This window comes from Heterocephalus glaber, unplaced genomic scaffold, assembly GCF_053883595.1.
Source record: "Heterocephalus glaber isolate CG9 unplaced genomic scaffold, H.glaber_assembly_v1.0 deba00001481, whole genome shotgun sequence".
NCBI classification, from domain to species: domain Eukaryota; kingdom Metazoa; phylum Chordata; class Mammalia; order Rodentia; family Bathyergidae; genus Heterocephalus; species Heterocephalus glaber.
Genome location: NW_028258317.1, coordinates 2,365,510 through 2,383,663, shown reverse-complemented (window position 1 = coordinate 2,383,663; position 18,154 = coordinate 2,365,510). Strand labels below are relative to the sequence as shown.

The 18,154-nt window shown below is 47.9% G+C and overlaps 1 protein-coding gene across 5 annotated transcripts in view; it reads right to left on the bottom strand.

The window, feature by feature from the left end:
• Epb41l4b (erythrocyte membrane protein band 4.1 like 4B) overlaps nt 1-10,964 on the bottom strand; it is a 139,823-nt gene extending 128,859 nt beyond the window's left edge. For all 5 annotated transcript variants that reach the window (XM_013073431.3, XM_013073432.3, XM_004848147.3 and 2 more), the window contains exon 1: nt 10,662-10,964. In XM_013073431.3, the coding sequence (XP_012928885.1) occupies nt 10,662-10,964 (303 nt within the window). The remainder of the gene's footprint in view (nt 1-10,661) is intronic.
• Between the last annotated feature and the right edge of the window lie 7,190 nt (nt 10,965-18,154).

The window sequence follows — 18,154 nt, the reverse complement described above, 5'->3', positions numbered from 1 at the left end:
ATGTTTAGAAATTTTCCCAATGATTTTTTGGAGGGAGTAGAGCTCAAGGCCTTCACACTGAGCTATATCACCACTCCTTTTTATATTCTGAGACAGGGTCTTACTAAGTTGCTAAGCTGCCAGGGTTAGGCTTGAACGTGTGATCTTCCTGCCGAGCTTCCCAGAGTGCTGAGATTACAGACATGCGCCACCACACCCAGCCTTAATGAAAATGTTTTCTAGAAGTGAAGAGAATGAAGAAAGACTACAGATCCTGCCATTACTCATCCAAAGCCACCAGCAGCCACCGACTGTAACTCATTCACAGTAAAAGTGGAATTGAAACAATTTCTGCTCAGCATAGCAACACTGGTGGAGGAAGCCTGTCAATTTGGGGGCTCCAAGTGTTCTCTCTTGCTCTCAGATGAGCAGGGGATATGGTGAACTGTCTCACAAAGACCAGGGGTGAATAGGCTAAACACAGTGAGAAAAATTCAAATCTACCAAAAAACAGGCAAAATGTATAAAACAAAGCATTCCAGAAGGAAATACAGATTGCTAGCAAACATATAAAATACTCAAACCATCCTGTAACTGTGAAAACATGAAGACCACAAGAGTTCCCATTATTCCCAGTAAATTGGTAAAATAAAAAAGCTTCCGAATGCCAAATGTGGGAGAAGACTGAATGAGGGGCTCAGGGAGACAATTCTGCATGATATGACAAGGCTCTGCCCAATTCCAGGTATATACCCAAGAGATGCTGGCTTATATATTCACACCAGGAAACCAATTCCAGAAAGGTTCAAAGCAGTATTTTTTTTAAAATAGCCTCAAACTGAAAATATCCCAGATATCCACAAAGAGTAAATAAATTCTCACACGTTTATGCACAACTACAGAGCAGTAAGAACGACAGGTACCTCGTCCACAGATGAATCTCACATATCCAGCGCTGAGTGAAAAGTCTATTAAAGTTCACAAATGTGCAAAACTAACAATATGTCATTAAGGAAAACCCATAAAGAAAAAGAAGTGAAGAAAGAGAAACTTCAGGAGAGAGGAGGGGGGAATGTGCCTGGGGAGAATTTTGGACTTTCTCAGCACCGGTCTTCTCTGTTTATGCTGGGGGGTAGGCACAAGGATGCTCACTGTATTAGTTTTCTTTAAACTAGTCATGCTATACAAAGTCTTTTATACTTCTAGTTCATCATTTTAAAAGTGTTTCCATGTGTTAATGAATTTGCCAATACTGAGCAACTCAGACAGAAATGTGAGGAGGAGGAAACTTGCCTGCCACAGGCTCCCCAGGTAAGCCCAGAGAGCCTCGGAGCATACTCAGCACAGAGCAAGTCCCAGGAGAGAGATGGCATCATTCGAGACCAGGGGGCTGGGCTGGGGAGTTCACAGCACCAATGGCAGTGCCTCCAATGAACGGGCAGGACCGAGTTAATACAGTCCAGACCTGCATAAAAGTCCCTAACTCAGATGGGTGGAGAAATGATTTGTGAGACATCCATGAAATGGAACATTATTCAGCCTTAAACAGGAATGGAAGCCTAGCATATGTTACAACAAGGAGGAATCTGGAAGACATTATACTAAGTGACATAGGCCAAACACAAAAGGACAGATACTATAGGTTCTACTTAGAATAGCTAGGGCAGTCACATCATAGGGACAAAAAAGCAGAACAGTGGTCACCAGGACTTCAGGGAACCCCCCTCGGGGGGGATACTGTCTAAAGGCGACAGAATTTCCATTTGTGACAGCTACACAATAATATAAATGTACTTCATGACACTGAACAGAACACTAAGAAATGGTGTAAAATTTTAAGCTGGACACGGTGGCATACCCCGGTACTGCAAAAAAAAAAAAAAAAGGACACACTTTGTATTACATTATGGTTCAGTTTGTTGTTGGTGCTTTTCCATTGCTAGGGATTAAATTCAGGGCCTTTACACTAAGCTATACCCCCCCACCCCTTTTCATATTCTATTTTGAGACAGGGTCTTGCTAAATTTCCCAGGCTGATCTTGAACTTACCATCCTCCTGCCTCAGCCTTGCTAGTAGCTGGGATTACAGGCATGGAACACTATGCCCATGTGCAGGTGGCCAAGCAAGGAGACAGGACAAACGACCAGCACTGTCAGGCCACCTTCAGCCCACATGAGGGGAAGTCACAATACACACAACAACATTCAGACACCACAGCCAGGGGGTGCCAACTCTGCAGGTTCCTGCCAACCCACATAAATGGTATCCTCACAGCTAGGCTGGCAGGGTGGACAAATTCTCCCCTTGGGGCAAACTCAGTGCTAAGTACCAAAGAAGCATCAGATAGTCCCAAATGGTGGGATGGAACCCTTGACATATTTTCTAGTTCTCAGCCTCAAGAAGGAAGAGCTGGGAATTCAGCCAGCTAAGACTCTGGGGAAAAGAACCTGCAACAACTGCCGAGAAATATCACACTGAACCCAAATGCCAGAGACTCGAAGGCAAAATGGTGCAGAAGGGACAGGGGGTAAAATTCTGATCTTCCCAGAGAGTCCAAGGAGCACACATATGAAACAGGAAGGCCAGGGTATGCACAGCATGGGCTGGGGCAAGAGCACTGGAAAGTGAGTCAGGAAACCTAGATCCAACCTGGCTCTGCCACACTAACCAGGTGAGAGGCCTAGGGCCATCTGATCTCCAAGACCCCTGTAAGAGGATGATAATTCCTTCCCATGCAGCGGCCATTATGGGAAGCAACACAAATTCTGTGGGCTTGGGAAACAGGGCTGCCTAACAGACCAAGGGCAGGTGCTTTACATATCAACCTCCAACCCCGAGAAACAGGCAGAGGCAAGTATTACTCACTTACTTACTCACTCACTCGCTGACCATACACAGAGAACCAGGTTGGATTTAGGCATCCAGAATAAGTACAGAAGGTGCCAAATGGCAAGAAGCATGTCTGAAAGCTTAGACGTGGAGGGAGGAAAACTTTTTATTAAAGGATAGGGCTGGGGTATGGCTCAGTGGTACAATGTTTGCTTTGATGCACGAGGCCCTGGGTTTGATCCCCAGTTCCATAAAACAAAAACAAAAACAAAAACAAAAGGATGTACACCATGCTTGTATGTATGTATTCAAAATGAACAAAGGGAAACCAACCAAATGCTATGCGGTAGGATGGGGACATGAAAAATACTTTGCTTGGTGATGATTTTAATGTTGTTCTATTAAGCACTGTTTAAACATGTTGTCTACTTTTGACCTAGGTGTTGAAGAATTATGGACATCAAACTGGAATGCACTGTCAAGACACTGCGTTCAACAAGTCTGACTAAAAATGCAACTCTAGTCTCTGGAAATCCCAAGTAACCTGCAAAAGCAGAAACTCTCCTGAGGCTTAGAGGTCCTCATCTACCTGGGCTCCTAGAATCAGACTGCCGGAGCTTGAAGCTGGAGTCTGCCTCACTAGCTGTAACCTTTCTGTTAAACCCTGATTCTCTGCTCTACAAATCAGGGAAAACAACAGTAGGTACCAGCACAGTTTGTGTGCACATTCAACAAGATTATCCTGGAAGCAATGAGCACAGTACCAGGCCTGCTGCTCAGTAAGGGTGGCCTGTATTACAGGCTCCTGATGCTTAGCCACACTGGACAGGTCCCTCAACTCACTCCTTTAAAACCTAGGAAGCACACAGCCCGAGTTCATAATCCTCCCCACCCCAAGGAGCCCAGAGCACAAGGGAGTGGGTGGGGCTTTGCTGCCCAGAGACATCTACAGCTACCCTCTATGGATCCATGGGAACAACCCCAATGTCACTCTGGGCATCAAACCTTCTCCCACTGCACTCCACAGCTCAGCTGCTGTTCTCCAGTACTGCTTTGTGTCAGGTCAGAAGACTGCCACAGACTGGGAGCTCAAGAGACTGTCCTGGCTTCCCATGTGCCTACCAATGCTTAACAGTGGAAGGGCTCAATGGGCTTTTGGTGAGTAAGAAAAATTAATCTGGGGCAAACAAAAATACTTTGGAAAACAATTAAAAATAAAACCAACATTAAAATCAAGTGGTATGGATGAGATACACGGAGCTCTAGAGAGAAGGCCTGAGATTAGGGAGATTGGAGGAGGAGGCTCAGCCCCCCTTGCCAAGTCAGCAGAAGCAGGCAAATCCCTGGACAGGCAAGAGTTGCCACTGCCCCAAACCAGATGTTCCCAGAGGCAAGGGGACTCCGAGGCCACATCAATAAGACCTTTAACCTGCCAGCAGGAGGAGGTGACTGGGGGAGGGAGGCCTCAGAGGAGCTTGCGTCTCACCTAGGGAGGACCAGAAGGCAACAGACAGCTCAGAGCACCAACCAGCACTGCAGGGATATAAGGAGGGGAGGGCCAAGGGCCTCACCCTAAAGAGACACAAAGGTGGGGTTTATAGTCCCTCTGTGCTGGAATGATGGGGAACTTACATCAACCCATGTAAGTTCATCATTTTAAACATGTATTCCTATTTAAATAATGGAGAAAAAAAGCACAGATGGATACATACTACAATTTTACCAGTGGCTATCTCTGATGAAATTTTAGATGCTGGTATAACATCTCTTGTCTCTCTGTATTTTCTAATCCTTCTGCTGTGAACGTTCTAAATGTGCAGTGAGTGGGGGAGAGATGCACATCAACCTGAAAATTACACCCAGATGAATCAGCGGCTGACCTGGCTGCAGGCAGCAGGCTGGGCGAGAGCGGTGGAAAGTGAGTGCTGACTCCTGCTGAAGAAGGCTCGGGGAAGAGCACACAGAGGTGGGGGAACATCCTACAGCCCACCAAAGGGAGTCCAGCAGTGGGGACAGATGCAGTGTGCAGGGTTTGAGGACAAATTGCAGATAGAGGATTTCTGCGGTTACTGGTGTGGGTATTTTTCAAGAATTTAGGAGAAGGCCCCAACCCCACTTACCTCCTGCTATTTCAATACTAGGAACAGAATTCAATGAGATTATGCACGTGGAAGTGCTTAGCAAGTTAATATTTGTTCAGAGCCCTGTACCACTGTAGGTCATGTTACCAGCACCGGAGAGGCTGGGCAGACCCCACCACCCCCAGTGGTCCCTTCTCCCTGATAACTCTCTCCCCCTATATCAACGGTGACAATCCAGCAAGTCTGGAACCAGAGCTAGAGACTGTACCTCTATCATATTCCCCTTCAAAAGGGTGTTCACCACCCACCTTTATCAGCCCTGACCTCAGCCCTCCTTTAAAACAAAAGAGGTATTTACAAAAATAACACAAACTCATGACCCATGTGGCTAACTCATGTCTAAGAGGGCGTAGGTATGAATCACACGGCCACCTCTAGCCAACACCTATCCTGCAGAACAGAAAAGCAAGCCACCCAGAGGCCTGTGAAGAGGCAAGGTAGCCATAGCCTTGGGAGAGAGCTGAAGCAAGGAGCTACCTTCTCCTTCCTCTTGGGGTACGCTGCATGGCTCTTGATTTCTTCCCACAACCAAGGGTGAGAAGAACAGCAGGACCCCCCAGATGAGGGTCCACTCTGCCTATCTGTGAACACACTGGCCACCTGCCCCCACCCTACGCCTTCACCTGGACAATTGCCACATCACAACTGGGCTCAAGACAGTCCTCCAGCCCAGTTTACACTCTGCTTCAGCAAAAACAGGCTCCCTGAAGCACAGGTCAACCTCTGACTCACAGTGCCAAAATTCCCACCAGGCCCACAGGGATTTTTAATTCATGGTGCAGCTGCCCCAGGTACTCAGAGCCAGAGCCACAGTGTTTAGAGGGTGTGAAGGGACCCCATGTTTCGGTATCACCTGCAGTGGGTGTACTTTATTATTAAAAGCCCAGCTTCCTGAACCACTGAATCAGAACTTCCTGGGGAGGGTTCTAGGAATTTTAATTGGAAGAAAATAATTCCAGATGAGCCAGGTGCAGTAGTGCTGCTTATAGTCCAAGTACTTGAGAGGCTGAGGCGTGAGGATCACTGAGCCTGGGAGTTTGAGCCCAGCTTGGGGCACAAAACAAGACCCCCACCCCATCCCATAAAACTTGGGGAAAAAACCTCCCAGATGAACTTTGCATACAATGAAGTTAGAGAATCACTTCGCTCGTTTCCTACTGTTAGGAAAAATTTATCCTTCCAACTGGCCGGAGCTTATCCTGACCCCTATGTGCTAGGACTAGGGGTGCCAACACTATCATCCTATAGCTGACCTATGCTCTACACCTTCAAAAGCTAAGCAATCATGGGGCCGGGGATTTGGCTCAGTGGTTTCACCAACTGCTGTGAAGGCACAAGGACCTGAGTTCGATCCCTGGTACCAAAAAAAAAGGAAAAAAAAGCTAAGCAATCAGGGTTCCCAAGGTTGCCCATTCCAATTCTTTTACCTAGTGACTAATGGAAAGCCACTTTATACCCAAAGGCCTCAGTTTACCATACACATAATGGATGAGATATATATTATCTAGGGTCTCTTTCAACTGCAAAATAAGACGTATGACCTTTATGTTGTACTGTGTATCTTCCACTGGACCAGAGGCTCCAGCTCTAAGAACTTGCGGGGGGATTTTTTCTCATCCAAAGTGAAACTTTTAAAAAGCATCTCTCATTCTATATTCAAATTCCAATTTCTACCAAAGAGCTGAGCAATGACTGCCTTGCCTGTCACAAGTTTTATTTTTGTTTTTTTAGTGGCCATTTCTAGAATTTTTCCCCAATTCTTTCCATAATCCAAAGAGGAAACGTAAGTTTATAAAAATACAACCTCCCAGCAACCCTACAGCATCTTGCTGTTTATTGAGGCTTTTTATACCCTTTCCATCATTTAACCCTCCCATTTTAAAAACTGGGAAATCAATACTCAGAGAGCTGAAGTTCCCCTAGGTGGCACAGCCAGGCTGTAAGATAACACGGGAACTCTTCATGTTTGCACTGTACTCTAATGACTCAAGGCCAAGTTTCAGATATAGCAAGAACTGCACCAAATGCTACAAAGGATAACCAGCAGAACCTCACAGGACATGGCGGGAGTGCTAACCAGTCAGCCACACATCCTAACAGCTTTCTGCACAGAGCTGCTTGTTTGAAGACTGCACACGCAGGCAACGGAGGTGGGGCTGAGCAGCAGCCACCCAAGCACAAGTGATGCCAGCGATTTAGTCAACAGAGAGCTAATACAAGTCAACAGTGGGTGCCGCTGCCAAGACACCAATGGGATCTTCAGCTGCATTCATAGAAGGAGAGCAGGTAGGGCAGGCCTCCCTCCTTTGGCCTGCCCTGTTCAGACCAGACCACACCCAAGGGCTGGGCATAGCTGGGCTAACAGGAGGGAGGCCCAGGTTTTCTGAAGAGCAGTGGCTTAGGGTGACAATCAGGTTGGTAGGGTGAGCCAAGGGCCCATCTGAGAGATACACTGCACAGGAAGCCCACTTTCCATTGCATGTTATACATGTAGGTGTTTCTGCAGTGCTGGTGATCAAACCCAGGGCCTTAAGCATGCCAGGCAAAAGCTCTACTCTGAGCTACATCCCTAGTCCTATAGGTGGGGTTTTAAAAAGATCTTTCTATTCGTATTTTATCAAAGGCTGGAAAACCACTGACTGTCCACAACACCCCAGAGAGGAGGAGGACTCACCCTCCCACCAAAGGGGCCCCAAGACTTGTTGAAGACAATTACAATGGCTTCTTCCTTTTTTATATGTGACAACTGGACCATGGCTATGCCAAGACTAAATTTGAGATCCTATCATTTCAAGTGTCAAATTCTCCAGGAGGTCTAATTCCCTCATCCCATCTGACCCCATCACCCCATCTGGCTGTGCCTGTCATGTCACTTAGTGTCACTCAGAACATATATATATATATATATATATATATAGTTTCACCACCACCACCTGTGTCTCCTAAGAGCCTCCAGGCCATGTCTCACTCACCTTTGTGTCCACAGCACAGAACGTGACACTTTAAAGACACCCAATAAAGGATGACTGAACTGAAATGAGGTGCCACAGATCTGTCATACAGAGGGTGTTACTATGTTCTAGGCAATTTCAGAACACAAGTGTCCTGACAAGGGCTAATAAAAAGGTTTATGACAACACATAACCACTTCTAGTATGTTGAGAAAAGGAATTCCTGAGGCTAACACCACCAGAGTGTTTTAATTACAAAGGAGCCAAAATTAACCTGGCCAATCCCTGGGTATCTGTGGAACTGATCAGAAGTACAGAATGAAGCTCGGGCATATCAAGGTCAAAGGTAAATCCTATTGTGTGACAAAAAGCCAGGCAATGCCAGAACCCAGGAAGCAGTAAAAATCCAAAAAGACAGAAGAGAAGTATAATAACAAGTGGGGCCATGTGCCTAAAGGGGCAGCATTTTTAAAAAGAGAATCCAGTGAAGAAATGGGCCTGAGCAATAGCACAAAAGCTACAAATTCGACTGGGAGCTAGCTGCCTGATGCTAAACTTCGTAACTTCCAGAATTAATCACAGGAACAAACACTCTGATCTGGGAAGATTAGTGAAGGAAACTATGCAATTGCAGTTCTAGTATCTAATACATCTTTAAATCGATGAGGTATGTTTACTGATAAGTTTTCTTCATCTTTCCTCCCTGAGAGATTATGTGACAAAAGCCAAGACTGGCTTTTTATTTGCCTTTGGACAAGACACACAGACATATGTGCATATTTAAGTAAAATCTGTTGTTCACTAAATCATATCTTAAAGGCATGAAGCAATCTGCTATCGTAAGAAAAAACTTGGGGTGGGTGAATTCCTCTGGATCCTTTTTTTTTTGGTACCAGGAATCGAACTTGGGTCCTTTCACTTTTGAGGCAGGTGGCAGAACCATTGAGCTAAATTGCCAGCTCTCTCTGGATCCTTTTATAAAGGAAGAAACCTTTTAGGATGCCAATGTCCCCTTCCCCAGTGCCCAGTCAGGGCTCCACTGGCTGCAATAAGTCAGCATTTCCCAACCTGTTTGTTTATGTACCTGTCTGGGTCAATTTACCACACATGCACTTTATTCAGTTTGCATTTTTCATCTCAGAAACACCACTTAAGCCTGTCTCACAAACCTGACAGCAGCAATACATTTTATAAACGAATTACCCCTAGGGAATAGGCAAGAAAACCAGCAGCAAGGAACACTGTCAAAGTTCCCACGGATAGCATTCCTTTCCTAGATGCAAACTACGCCACATCCTCTCCAAATCCAAACTGCCCACTCCGGAGCAGGCTGCACACCTCTCCTCTCCTTCTGGGCTCTGAAGCCTCCTCTCTTGGCTGAACAAAAGCCTGACAGCCTCATTTTTCCGAAGCGGTAACATTTTAATGCTATTTTAAAGACAACAGCTCTAAGCACCCGAATGTTGGCTCCTTTTCCATGAATAAAAAGGCCCCAAAAGGGTATTTTCATAACAAGATGATAGTCTATGGAGAGAACCAAGAACCACAAAAATAAAATTGCCATAAATCGAAACTGTCTCAAAATTAAACCTACATAGGAAACCATTAAACCCCAAGCCAGGCTGGCTCTGATTTTCCCACTTAATACCCTTACATGTTCTTAGCTTCTCTCACTAGTCCAAAGAATTCCTGCCACCTGGATAGGCCTAAATGATTTCTTTGCAAGTCCGGGTACGTTATTTCTTCCCTTGAAATCCTCGGGACGATCTGTAACATTTATCTGAAGCTCAATTACTGCTGTGCTCCCAGTCACACCCAAAGATTCCCGAAGGCACCGTCTGCCGCAGCGCAGAGTGTACAGTAGGAGCCCCGTTAATGTGTGGGTTTGATGGGATCTGAGCTGGCCCCTTCGGCCGGAGAGACTTTAGGGTGGCTGGACGCCCTGCCGAGGCCGGCAGCACCGGCCTAGCTCTCCGCTGGAGCGCGGCGGGGTGCAGCCACCTGTGGGCAGCTGGCTCCACGGAGCTCGGCAGACCCACGAACACAGTCCCGGGTGTGCGGCAGCAGCGGCAGGGGGTGGGGAGGTGGCCGGTGAGCCTGGCTTGCAGCCTCTCGAGCTGACTCTCAGCGCCGCACCAAGGTCTCTGCTCAGCAAAGTTGACCAGTTCCGTGAGTTCAGCTCCCAAGTAGCTTCAAACACTGAGGGGTTGCGGACCAGAGGGATTCTCTGGGATGGGAGTGGGGATCACCCAAGGTTGGGGGGATCAGCAAAAAGGAGAAATTGTCCCCTAAGCCCCTCCCACACTTGGGGCTTCTGCAGGACAAAAAGCAGGAGCTCTCTCCTCTCCCCTGTCCCACCCAGGCCTGAGGTCGAGTTTGCACACGGGCGACGGAGGTCCTGGGGTCCCTTGCTTTGTGATTTTCTACCCAATAGCCCGGCATCAGAAAGGTTCCCACTGGACAGTGCGGGGCGGGAAGGCAACACCGACTAGGAACACCGGCCACCGCGCCGAGAGGCGGGGACTGGGTGCACTGGGGAATGGGTGAGGCCCAGCGGACCAGGTGGGCGCCAGAGAAGGCGCAACATCCCAAGCAGAGGGGCAGAGACGCGGCCCCAGAGGAGCCGGGACGGGTGGCCCGAGAGGGAACCGAGCTAGGGAGGGCTGGCAGAAGAAGGGGGAGGGGGTGCAGCCAGAGGGAGGCAAGGGGCTGGGGGAGCCGCCCCCAGGGCCAGTGTCCTGGCCCGACCGCGTCACTCACCGGCAAGTCCACGCTCACTTCGGTCCCGTCGAGCAAGAAGACGCGGCAGTAGAGGGTGGCCTTGGCCGCACCCGCGGCGGAGATGTGCACCGCCGCGCCGCCCGTAAGAAGGGGCCCGCCGCCCGCCGGGAACACGCTGCCCCCAGGCGCGGCGGGCAGCGACGAGGACGCGGCGGCAGCCGGGCCCCCCCGAGGACCCCCGTCGCGCTCGTCCCCCAGCCCGGCGGCCCCGCGCCCCGCCGCGCCCCGCGCGTAGCGCTGCATGGAGCGGCGGCCAAAGGTCCGGCGCAGGAACCGCAGCATCCTGGCTGGGGGCGCCCCCTGCCTCCGCCCCCTGCGCCGCCGCCGCCGCTGCGCCGCCGCCCGGGAGCGCCCCGCGACGCCGTCAGTGACCGCCGCCGCCCGCGGGCTGCGGCCCGGGGCCGGCTCCCGCCGAGGCCGAAGCCGAGGCCGTGCTCTGGCCGCCTGAGGGGCGCGCCGGCCAGGCCAGCGCCGGGCGCGAGTGGCCGCCGGCGGGGGGGCGCGCTCGGGGCCGCCCCGGGGCAGTCCCGCCGCAGTCCCGCCGCCGCCGCGCGCGCTCGGAAGGGCGGCCTGGCTGGCAGCCGAGGGACCGCTGGCCGCGGGCGGCCGGGGGGCTGCGGGGGGCGTGGGGGGCGCGCTGCGGGCTGCTCCCGCGCTGCGCGCCGGCCGAGGGCCAGCCGGAGCAGAGCGCCTGCGTGCTCCCAGCGCGCTCGCTCCTTCGCTCCCCCTCGCCGCGCCGCGCCGCGCCCGGCCGGAGGAGGCCCCGCTGAGCGCCCACTGCCAAGGCGCCTTTTCCTGCGCCCGCAGCCCCCGCCTCCCACCTGGGAGGCTGCACCTCCAGCCGCCGCTGGGACTGCAGCACGCCCTCCTCCCTCGGGGCTGCGCCGGGTAATTGCAAACTGTGCCTGTGCTGCCCCCTGCTGGCCCGAGCGCCCCCTGCTGCTGTAGGTGTGCTCACGTGTGTACACGTAGGTGAACACACACGTGTTTCCGGCCCCCTCGAGCCCGCATAGAGCCGGGCAGGCTCGCGGGCCCCCACTTCGCAGGGTAGGAAAGCAGGACTGCAAGCCCTCCAGGAAGGCTTGCCCCACGGGTGAGACAAAGAAAAACATTTCCCCTCTGGAAAGGAAAACCATGAACTAGGTAGCCTACAAAGACCCTACTACCAACTGCAATTCTATCAGTTTAAAATTGCAGAACTGAAAGTGCTCTTTTAGCCTTCCCGCCCAAAGGACTCAATACAAAAAAAGGAAATTGGGGCCCAGTGAGGAGAGGAAGTTGTTCCAACATACTGCGCGAGAAACCTTTCCTCCAGGCCCTCGTGTCCAGTATTGAGGCAAAGGCGTGCAAGAACAAAGCAGCTATGGCCGAATAGACTCTAGAAATCCTATTGAACAGATTGCTGGAAGCGCAGGAGAACAGGACTGCAAGAATGAGTAACCCTCGGGACACCCTGAGAATATCAGAGACCAAGGGAATTGTTTAACGCTCTGCAGGTTCATCGTTGAGAGAAGGGGCTTGCCCAGTGCAGCTGAGTGAGGAATGTGAAAGATGAGGAGAAGGGAAAAGAAATGAGGCCAGGCCTCTGGAGAAAGAATGACACTACTATTTCTCATGCCCTTTCCATTCGTTTTACTTGATCTTCAGGACAGACTGGTTTAATGGACTTGACTTTTTGTGTGTACTGTACTGAAAATTGAACCCAAGGCCCAGCACATGCTAGGCAAGTGCTCTACCACTGAGCTACACCCACGGCTGTTTCTTGAGACAGGGGCTTACTAAATTGCTCAGGCTGGCCCTGAATTCATGATCCTCCTGCCTCAGACACCGAGTAGCTGGAATTATGAGTGAGTGGCCCCACAACTGGCTGATAGACACTCCTACCTCCATTGTACCTAGGAAAAAACTTAGCTTCAGAGACTAGGTGCTGCTTCCATGGTTGATGCAGCCTCCTGTATGGGGCCCCAGAGCTGTTGCTGAAGCAGATGGTATGATTGGCAAGCAAGTTAAGGTTTCTGAGAGGCCTGGAGAAAACGGTGACCTCAGCAAAAGAGACAGAAGAAAGAGAGAGAGACAGATGTAGAAGGCATTCCATAAAAGACATTTACTGAGATCAGGCAATGTCTGTAGTGATTTCATGGGTAATGTCATCATTAGTCCTCTGCAGCCCTTCCGGGCAGTTCTGTTTATCCCTTTCACTCAGTGGATTTGGATTCTTAGAGGATTAATATACTTGCCCAAGGTCTCAGTGCTACTAAGTGGCAGTGGCCAGTTCTGTAACATTATGGGGGTCTCTTGTGTGACAGTGTACTCTTGAGAGCTGCATCTATAGCCAGCCCTCAGATGTCTACTCTGCTCCCTCCCCGTGACTGGATTTAATGGAATGCTATCAGCAAGTTGGTGTGAGAAGATACCCCACTTTCACTCTCTGGTGTCTAAGATAACCCATTTCTGCCTGTATAGCCCAGGAGTACTGTGTCCATCCCAAGCCCTAGAACCTGTGAATATGTCACTGTATATGCAAAAAGGAACTTTGTAGATGTGATTTAGTTTAAGCAGTCAAGGTGGGTGTGATTAACCTGGTATTAATGCAGAGTAATAAGAGACCTTGTTACAGGGAGCAGGAGGGTCAGAGTTGGAGAAGGTGCCAATAGATACATGCAAAAATGGTCAACATTGGAACATTGGGCTGGGGATTTAGCTCAGTGGTTCTGGTACCTGCCTCACAAGAACAAGGTTCCAAGTTCTATCCTTGGTACCAAAAAAAAAAAAAAAAGGTCAACATTGCTGGGCATTTGAGAAATAAAAATTAAAACAACGCTGGGATTACATCTTGCTCCAGAAAGAATGGTTATCAAGAAATCAAATGATGACAAATGCTGGCAAGGCTGTGGAATGGGGGAACCTTCTACATTGTTGGTGGTAATGCAAACTAGTTTAACCACTGTGGAGATCAGTATGGAGATTCCTCAAAAAATAAAAATAAGCTGGGCATAGTGTAACACTATAATTCCAGCACTCGGGAGGCTGAGGCAGAAGGGTTGCTGCAAGTTCAACCCCAGTCTGGGCTCCCTAGTGAGTTCAAGGCTGGCTTGAACTACATAATGAGACCCTGTCTCCTAACAAACCAACAACCACTAAAAATAGAAAATCCATTTGACCCAGCTAGTCCCCTTCTAGGTATCTTCCTGAAAGAATCAAAGTTGCCATGTTACAGTGATGCGTGCATACCCATGTTTATAGCAGCACAATTTATAATAGTTAAATCTTGGAAACAGTCTATATGCCATCAACAGATGAATAGATAAAGTAAATGTGGCATTTATACACAAAGAAGTACTACTCTGCCATAAAGAAGGATAAACGAGTCATTCACAGGTAAATGGATGCATCTGGAGACCATAATATTAAGTGACATAAATCAGATACACAGTTTAAATATCACATGGTTTCTCTTATATGAAAAACTCAAAATATAAATGAATAGAAAAAAATAAAAGTATAAAGTAGTGAGATCTTTTTCAAACAGAAAGGAGACCAAGAGATGGGGGAGAGAGGAAGGAGGGAAGAGAAAAGAGATTTTTAAAAAGAGTTGAAGAAAAAAATGGAAATGGGAAGGGGAACAAGATTTGGAGGGAGCAGGGAGGGATGAGAGGGGAATGGGATGAAAAAAGAATTAAGATGTGTTATGTACCTGTACAAACTCCCCCACAATAAATGTAAGCATTGTGTACTGCAAATGTGTACTAATAAAAATAAAAGGTGCTTTGACAGTAGCAATAGAAGATGGAGCAAAGGGCCCTCCATGATCGCCTTTGGGACTTCCATGGTGGCTTCCCTCTGTCCTAGTAAGCATCCTTCAGGTTTGTGATGATGCATGGCCTTTCCCGCTGGACTCTAAGCTCCATGAGGACAAGACTTTCCTATTTATTGTTGTACTCCCACCCAGCACCCAACCTGCTGTCTGGTAAGTAGTACACATGTATCAAATTCTTATTGAATGAATATAGAATCTCTTTTTTTTTTTGTATATCCTTTTATTGGTACATTTTAGGTGTACAATATAATGACATTCATCATTGGAGATATGCACCTTTACGTACTCTCTTGGCTCTTATTTTTTCTCCCTTCCCCTGCCCTCCCTTCAACCCCTCCATCCTTCCCTATTTACAAAGACTTTGTTTCCATTTTTTCATTTTCTCATATTAATTCCATTCCCTTCTTTCCTTTCCCCTAACCCTCCCACTTCTCCCTCCCCTTTGCCCCTTTTCTTCCTATAGGATCTCATTTCTTCTTGAAATGGCTCTGTGGGGTTGGTATTATTGCCTTTTAGAGATGGGAAAAATGAAGATTGGAGTAGATCTTGGACTCCCATGCTCATTGCTCCTGACTCTGGATCCCCTGTGCTACTGACAGTGCCACATCCTGGCCAACCCCATGGGGACTTCTGTCAGATTGCTTTAGTTTTACTTGGACCTCCCATGAGTCACACACTGTCCCCTGATGGATCTCATTCCCTCCTCATCACAATAGTGATTTTTTAGCACTATTCTGCCCATCACATGGAGGAGAAAGCAAGGCTCAGCCAATCCTGCAAGGAAATTTCATGTTACTGAAATTTCAACTTCAAAATTTTAACATCTGATGAGCATGCCTGCATTTTGCTTACAGTGTTGTATTTGAATTATTGCTTTTTCTTAATCGCTGTCTTTCAGACCCAAAAGTTCCTAACCCAGTTATCTGAAGTCTGACCAGGCCTTCAAAGATTTTAGCTCTCTTTTCTTAGACCTCCCTTCTAATGTAAATGCTTGAATCCTGTTTATCGATGCCTCATTCTTTGATGGGCCTAGTGGTCCTTGAAAGACCTCATGCTACCATCTGAATGTTGTGTCTCCCTAAAACTAATAGGCCAAAATCCTCCCCGAGGCTCAGAGGTAGGACTTTTCGGAGATGGGACCTTTGGGAGGTGCTTAGATCATGAGGGCTCTGCTCTCCTGAATGAGATTAGTTCCTTTATAGAAGAGAAGCCAGCAACTCCCCAGCTCCAATGGCCATGTAAGGGCACAGTGCAAATGGGCCCTCACCAAGCATGTAATCTCTTGGCATCTTGATCTTGAACTTCCTGGCCTCCAGGACTGTGAGAAGTAAAATTTTGTTGTTTGTAAACTACCCAGGCTATAGTATTTTGTTATAGGAGCCTGAATGGACTAAGACACGAGTATTTCCCTCGTCTTTCTGTCGAGAACCATCTTGCCTGGCTGTTCGGGACACAGTCTAAGGTCCCTGCTTGCCTTTTCCTCCTTAGAGCTCAGCTGCCACTCCCTTGCCTACTTCTTCAGTTCATGGAAACTTTCCATCGTCCTTCTCATCACTACTCAGGTGTTTTGCACTCCTTTCCTCCAGAGTAGTTTTACGTCTTAATTAACATTACTCAGCCCTGTCTCCAAGGAATGCGCCATTTATCCTGAGCTTTTTTTCTGGTTCATTTCCAAGACTTAAGAAAATAGTGCCCTTATTTGACTCAATTTTTTCCTTACAGTTGAATGTATGTTCCTATTCACTCCTTTATAATGTTTTTTCTTCCCATAACATTTATTGAGAACTTACTGTGTGCCACAAAGCCTTTATTTCAAGTGTTTAATAAATGTCAGCTTAACTTTTCCAATAGCATTTCACAATAATAGCTCTCATTAAAGATCACATAGTGGGCAGCTATGGCTTCTGTCAGACTAGCATCCATTTTCCTTTTTGGGGTTACAGTGTTTGGGTTACTTTACAGAACCACTTCGCCCCATCCCAAAGACCTAATAGTCTAGATGAAGGTGACCCTACTTTCTGCCTCAGGTGTGGGCACATGATCTGGAAGGGCCAATCGGAGGGCTGCATTTTCCAAAGACAATAACCCATGGGCCATAAGACATGCCAGGTCAAGGAAGATAAGCCCTAGAACTTGGGCTGCAGTTATCAGCAAGAAGCGATTTCTTTCCCTTGAAACTGCTGAACCATCAGTGTGTTGGTCTTTACCGTGGGCCCACTTTGATGTATGGGGAAAACCATAGGATAACACCAATAAAAAGAAGCAACATTAAGCCAAGTCACAGATTTCTGATGATAATTTGATTTTGACTATCCAGATCTAGCCATTGCTGACATTAGACCTGTCTCCTCGGATTTGAAGAAAGAGGGGATAGTCAGTAGAAACAGATGCATGCCGTTTAATTTAAGGAAAGAACTCTTATTAGAATGAAGGTTTTCCAAGTTCCAGATCTTTCCTTTGTTCCTTTTGTTCTCTTTCTTGAGTCCAGGACATGAACATTTTGAATAAGCATGCACTTTGTTCATGCTTAAAGGACTCATCTTCAAGCAAATAATTAGCAATGCTTATCACTGAATTGTAAAGATATGTCATCAGCTTTCAAACCTAGAAGAAATGATAAAAGTTCTCTTTTGTGACAACTGATTCCCAAGTTTATATTTTCAGCTAATCTTTTCCCTTTGCGGCAGATCATGTTTGTGACTTCTTCAACATCCAATCCCTAGATCGCCACCCCAGACACCTACTATCTAGCCTTCTGTCTTAATATGAGATTATGTCTGCAGAGGAACAGAATGTCCCCTCTTTACCGAATGGCAGCCTTAGCATGGGTTTCCTCTAAGGACCCACTTCTTCCCTGAAGGATATGCATGGTGCGTTGGAGGACACATGGATGTCGGAAGATTGCTCTCTTATCCACACTGAAGATGCACCCAGAATCGAAGGGGACATTTATTATGGTGCCTGCCGGCCCTGCTGCCTCCCCACCTCCATCTCCCATGTTACCCACCTTGGGTTGCCCATGTTAAGCTCACTCCTACCTGACATCCTGATGAGCCCACCTTATTCTCTTAGCCCACCACTTACCTTTTGGTCTCTCGTGGGTTCACATCAGTGCCTCAGTGTCTCATTATGGCATTCATTATATGACAAATCAGTTAACTGAGGCCGGGGGGTGGGGGCTTTAAAACCTGCAAAATCCTATAAACATGCAAGACTGGAGGAGCAAATAAAGCAGCATCTAGAAGGGCTTGGGGCCCAGACAAAGGTTTGGGGACATGGTTTTTAATGTAATATTGATGGGGCTGACATATGCGGGGGGGGGGGGAGGCAGGGAAGGAGGGGAAGGAAATGGGTAGCTGCTGAGAACAAACATATGGAGGGCACCTGGAGAAAAGAGTGGATGGTACTTTTTGAAGCTTGGAGACGCTGGGCCAGAGATAATGGATGGGGTTTGGATTGACAATTGCCTAGCAAAGACATCTGCTTTTCTTTTCAGAAATTTGTTTATCAGTGCATATTTGCAGTACATAATGATTACATTTCTTGTGGGGAGTTCATACATATACATAACCCACCTTAATTCTTTTTCAATCCCCTTTCCCTCCCTCTCTCAATCCCTTCTCACTTGAGGAAGATCTACTCTCCACTTCCTATC